Raw genomic sequence first — 2700 nt, 5'->3', positions numbered from 1 at the left:
AACCTAAACTCCTTTTTTATTAATTAACAGTATATTTTATCTAATTATAAAGACTATTAAAGAAAATATCAAATAATATTTTTTTTTTTGGTGTGGATATCAAATAATATTTTACTAATATTTTTCATGAGTGACATAATATTCACACAACACATTTTTTTTATTTATTCTTTTCTTTTCTATCTACGGCTCATGTGTCTGTGCTATCAAACTGTCACATACTTTTCAAATCTGAAACCGCATCTAGTACGCGGCTATAAGATTGAGATGGGAAAACATCTGTCTTCCTTCCTCACATACATCTTCACCTACATATTACTTAGGCAAGTGATACAAAAACATCATGTTTTGCAGCAGCTTGATTAAGACTACACTGCATGTTCATATATCACATCAAATTTTTATATATGAATCTATTCAATCGATTGCAGAGAAATTATAGCATACACCTAACCATTTGTTAGTACGGGATTGCAATCGTTGAGAAAATGCATGTCAAGGATATCTTATAAAAATCTCAATAATTGAACATGTCAAGTTTCTCCGAGAAAAAGCAACCCCGTAATTTAAAAAAGGCAATCAGCAGAAGAAAATAAAAAAGATTTCATGTCACTTCTAGGAGATATGGATGGCAAAGAAAACCCCTTCTACATGACGAGATACAGAGATATCTAAATTCACTCTTTTCACTCTTCTATTGATTAATCATTTTGCCTTATTCTCGGGTCCATTGCTTCACACGCTATGTACCGCTGTTATAGATCAGGACAAAAGAACGCCATCAATTATTGCAGAGAATCCAAAAAAAAAAAAAAAAAGTAGAGTAAAATTGCAATAGAAGAACCTATTGATGGTATTAAATCTCCTATCTCAGACAGGTTCATAGAGGCCTAAGACATGCCCATCAATACACCGCATAGCTGCAACCTGATCATGAATAAATAAAATCAGACCTTGTCTCTTCAGAATCAAAGCTATGGAAAAAAAATAAAAAAAATAATTTAGTACGTGTTGAATGAATCACTACCTTTCCATGGACCTCATGTTTTATAGGTCCATCTAGCACAGCTCCTAATGCCATTAATTTATTCACTGTACTGTTGATGTCAGTCACCGTAAATGACAGAAGCGAGTTGTATTCCTTCTGCGTAATTTGGTCACTGTGAAATAAAATCAGCAGCTGACCAGTGACCACTCCATACAATATTCGAGACCAAACATTTCATTTAAAAATATAAATATTTTGGGCTAATTAACAGTAACATCTAATGCAATTAGAAATAATAAATAATTTTTTGAGCAAATTGAACTTAATAAAAGTATCACGTACAATAAAGTCATGTTTTAGTAAAGCTAGTTAGGAATGGACAAATTATCGAACAGATGGAGGGCATGAGGAAAAAAGAGAGATACTGCGGAGAATGCAAGAGGGCAAGCTTGAGAGGACCAGATTGAAGTTCTGCCCAACGAAGAGTGCAGACATTGGTGGTGAAGTCCAAGCCTTCCGAGTAGAAGCGAGCAGCTTTTGGAACATCCTTGTGTCGTTGTAATATCCATCTGAACGACGCTGCCATCAGGGACGCCGTGTGCGTTTCACGCTTTTTCACAGACTCACTCACTTCACGCCTTTTCAATTGGATTGGACCGTAGGTTTCAGTTTGGGCCCGCCCAATTCGGCCACTCTATTATTTTTCTCAACAGTTATCACAGGTAGGGGTGAAACTGGGCCGGGCCGGCCTACAGGGACCTACGGCTCGGTCTACATCAGGATAGACTTGACTTAGTATATTTTGTATAATAGATCGGGCTCAGGCTTTAAAAAAATATGTTTAATAAAAAGGATGTAGGCCCACTTTCAAAAGGCCGGGCCAATAAGTCTACAGGCCGGCCTATATTGTATTATTTATTTTAAATAAAATAAAATATAGTAAGTATGCCTTGAAGAAAAAAATATAAATTTAATCAATTACAATTATTTATAACTTAATTATATTCGATTATATTTTAATAGAAATCTTACTTTATTTCTTATATAGGAGGAACCAACATCTCAACATGTTAGATTGTGTATATGAATATATTAAAAGATTTTTGGGAGATATTATTCTTACTACAAGCATCATGATGTGTTTGTTGGATTCATGTAGATATTTTAATTTACATTGTATGGATTTGTTTGTTGGATCTGATGAAATATATGTTATTTAGTTTCAGCATTTTGCTTTTGAAAATGACTTAAATGCATATTGTATGATTTCTGTTATGATTCATGATGATGTTTGGACGTTGAAATTATAATTTTTGGTGTAGCAACAGAATTTGAGTACTTTGTAAAGTTGATTCATGGTTCTGCTTGGAAGTTAAAAATTAACAGGCTAACGGGCGAAGCCAGGCCATTTGTTTTTTTATAAACGGGCCAAATCAGGCTAATAGTTAGACTCATACTAATCTTGGACCAGGCCAAATTGAAATTTTTGACGTAGGCTTGAGCTTTTCGGGGCAAAGATTGGCCCAGCCCAGCTCACTTTCACCCCTAATCACAGGTGTTGTCACTTGTCAGAACGTGAATCTCTTCTCTTTGAGAAGAATCTTGGTGCTCTATGAGTATTATAGACTTAGTGATTTGAACCAATTAACATGGGACAATGACTAAGCAGAGACGAGAGAGGGAAATTTCATGAGATCCAAGGGGAAAGAGGC

At 35.0% G+C, this 2700-nt stretch overlaps 1 protein-coding gene across 1 annotated transcript; it reads right to left on the bottom strand.

The window, feature by feature from the left end:
• Positions 1-486: 486 nt before the first annotated feature.
• On the bottom strand, positions 487-1589 carry LOC133290552 (uncharacterized). Its single transcript, XM_061488678.1, has 4 exons — positions 1414-1589; positions 1028-1160; positions 845-927; positions 487-752 (listed from the first exon to the last, which is right to left on the bottom strand). The coding sequence occupies exons 1-3, from the start codon at positions 1572-1574 to the stop codon at positions 871-873; spliced, it is 351 nt and encodes a 116-aa protein (XP_061344662.1). The 5' UTR covers positions 1575-1589; the 3' UTR covers positions 487-752; positions 845-870.
• Positions 1590-2700: the final 1111 nt, after the last annotated feature.

The sequence above is a fragment of the Gastrolobium bilobum genome, unplaced genomic scaffold (assembly GCF_033153095.1).
Source record: "Gastrolobium bilobum isolate Gb01-03AN ecotype WA unplaced genomic scaffold, APGP_CSIRO_Gbil_v1 utg45102, whole genome shotgun sequence".
In the NCBI taxonomy this organism is placed as follows: Eukaryota; Viridiplantae; Streptophyta; class Magnoliopsida; order Fabales; family Fabaceae; genus Gastrolobium; species Gastrolobium bilobum.
Note: the sequence above shows the minus strand (reverse complement) of the source record. Positions and strands in the feature narration are given on the sequence as shown.

Excerpts from the sequence above, each read along its gene's own strand:
- LOC133290552 (XM_061488678.1), bottom strand. The coding sequence starts at position 1,574 with ATGGCAGCGTCGTTCAGATGGATATTACAACGACACAAGGATGTTCCA. Across the intron at positions 1,161-1,413 it reads GCCCTCTTGCATTCTCCGCA|TGACCAAATTACGCAGAAGG; the intron begins GTATCTCTCTTT and ends TTTATTTCACAG. Across the intron at positions 928-1,027 it reads AACATGAGGTCCATGGAAAG|GTTGCAGCTATGCGGTGTAT; the intron begins GTAGTGATTCAT and ends ATTCATGATCAG.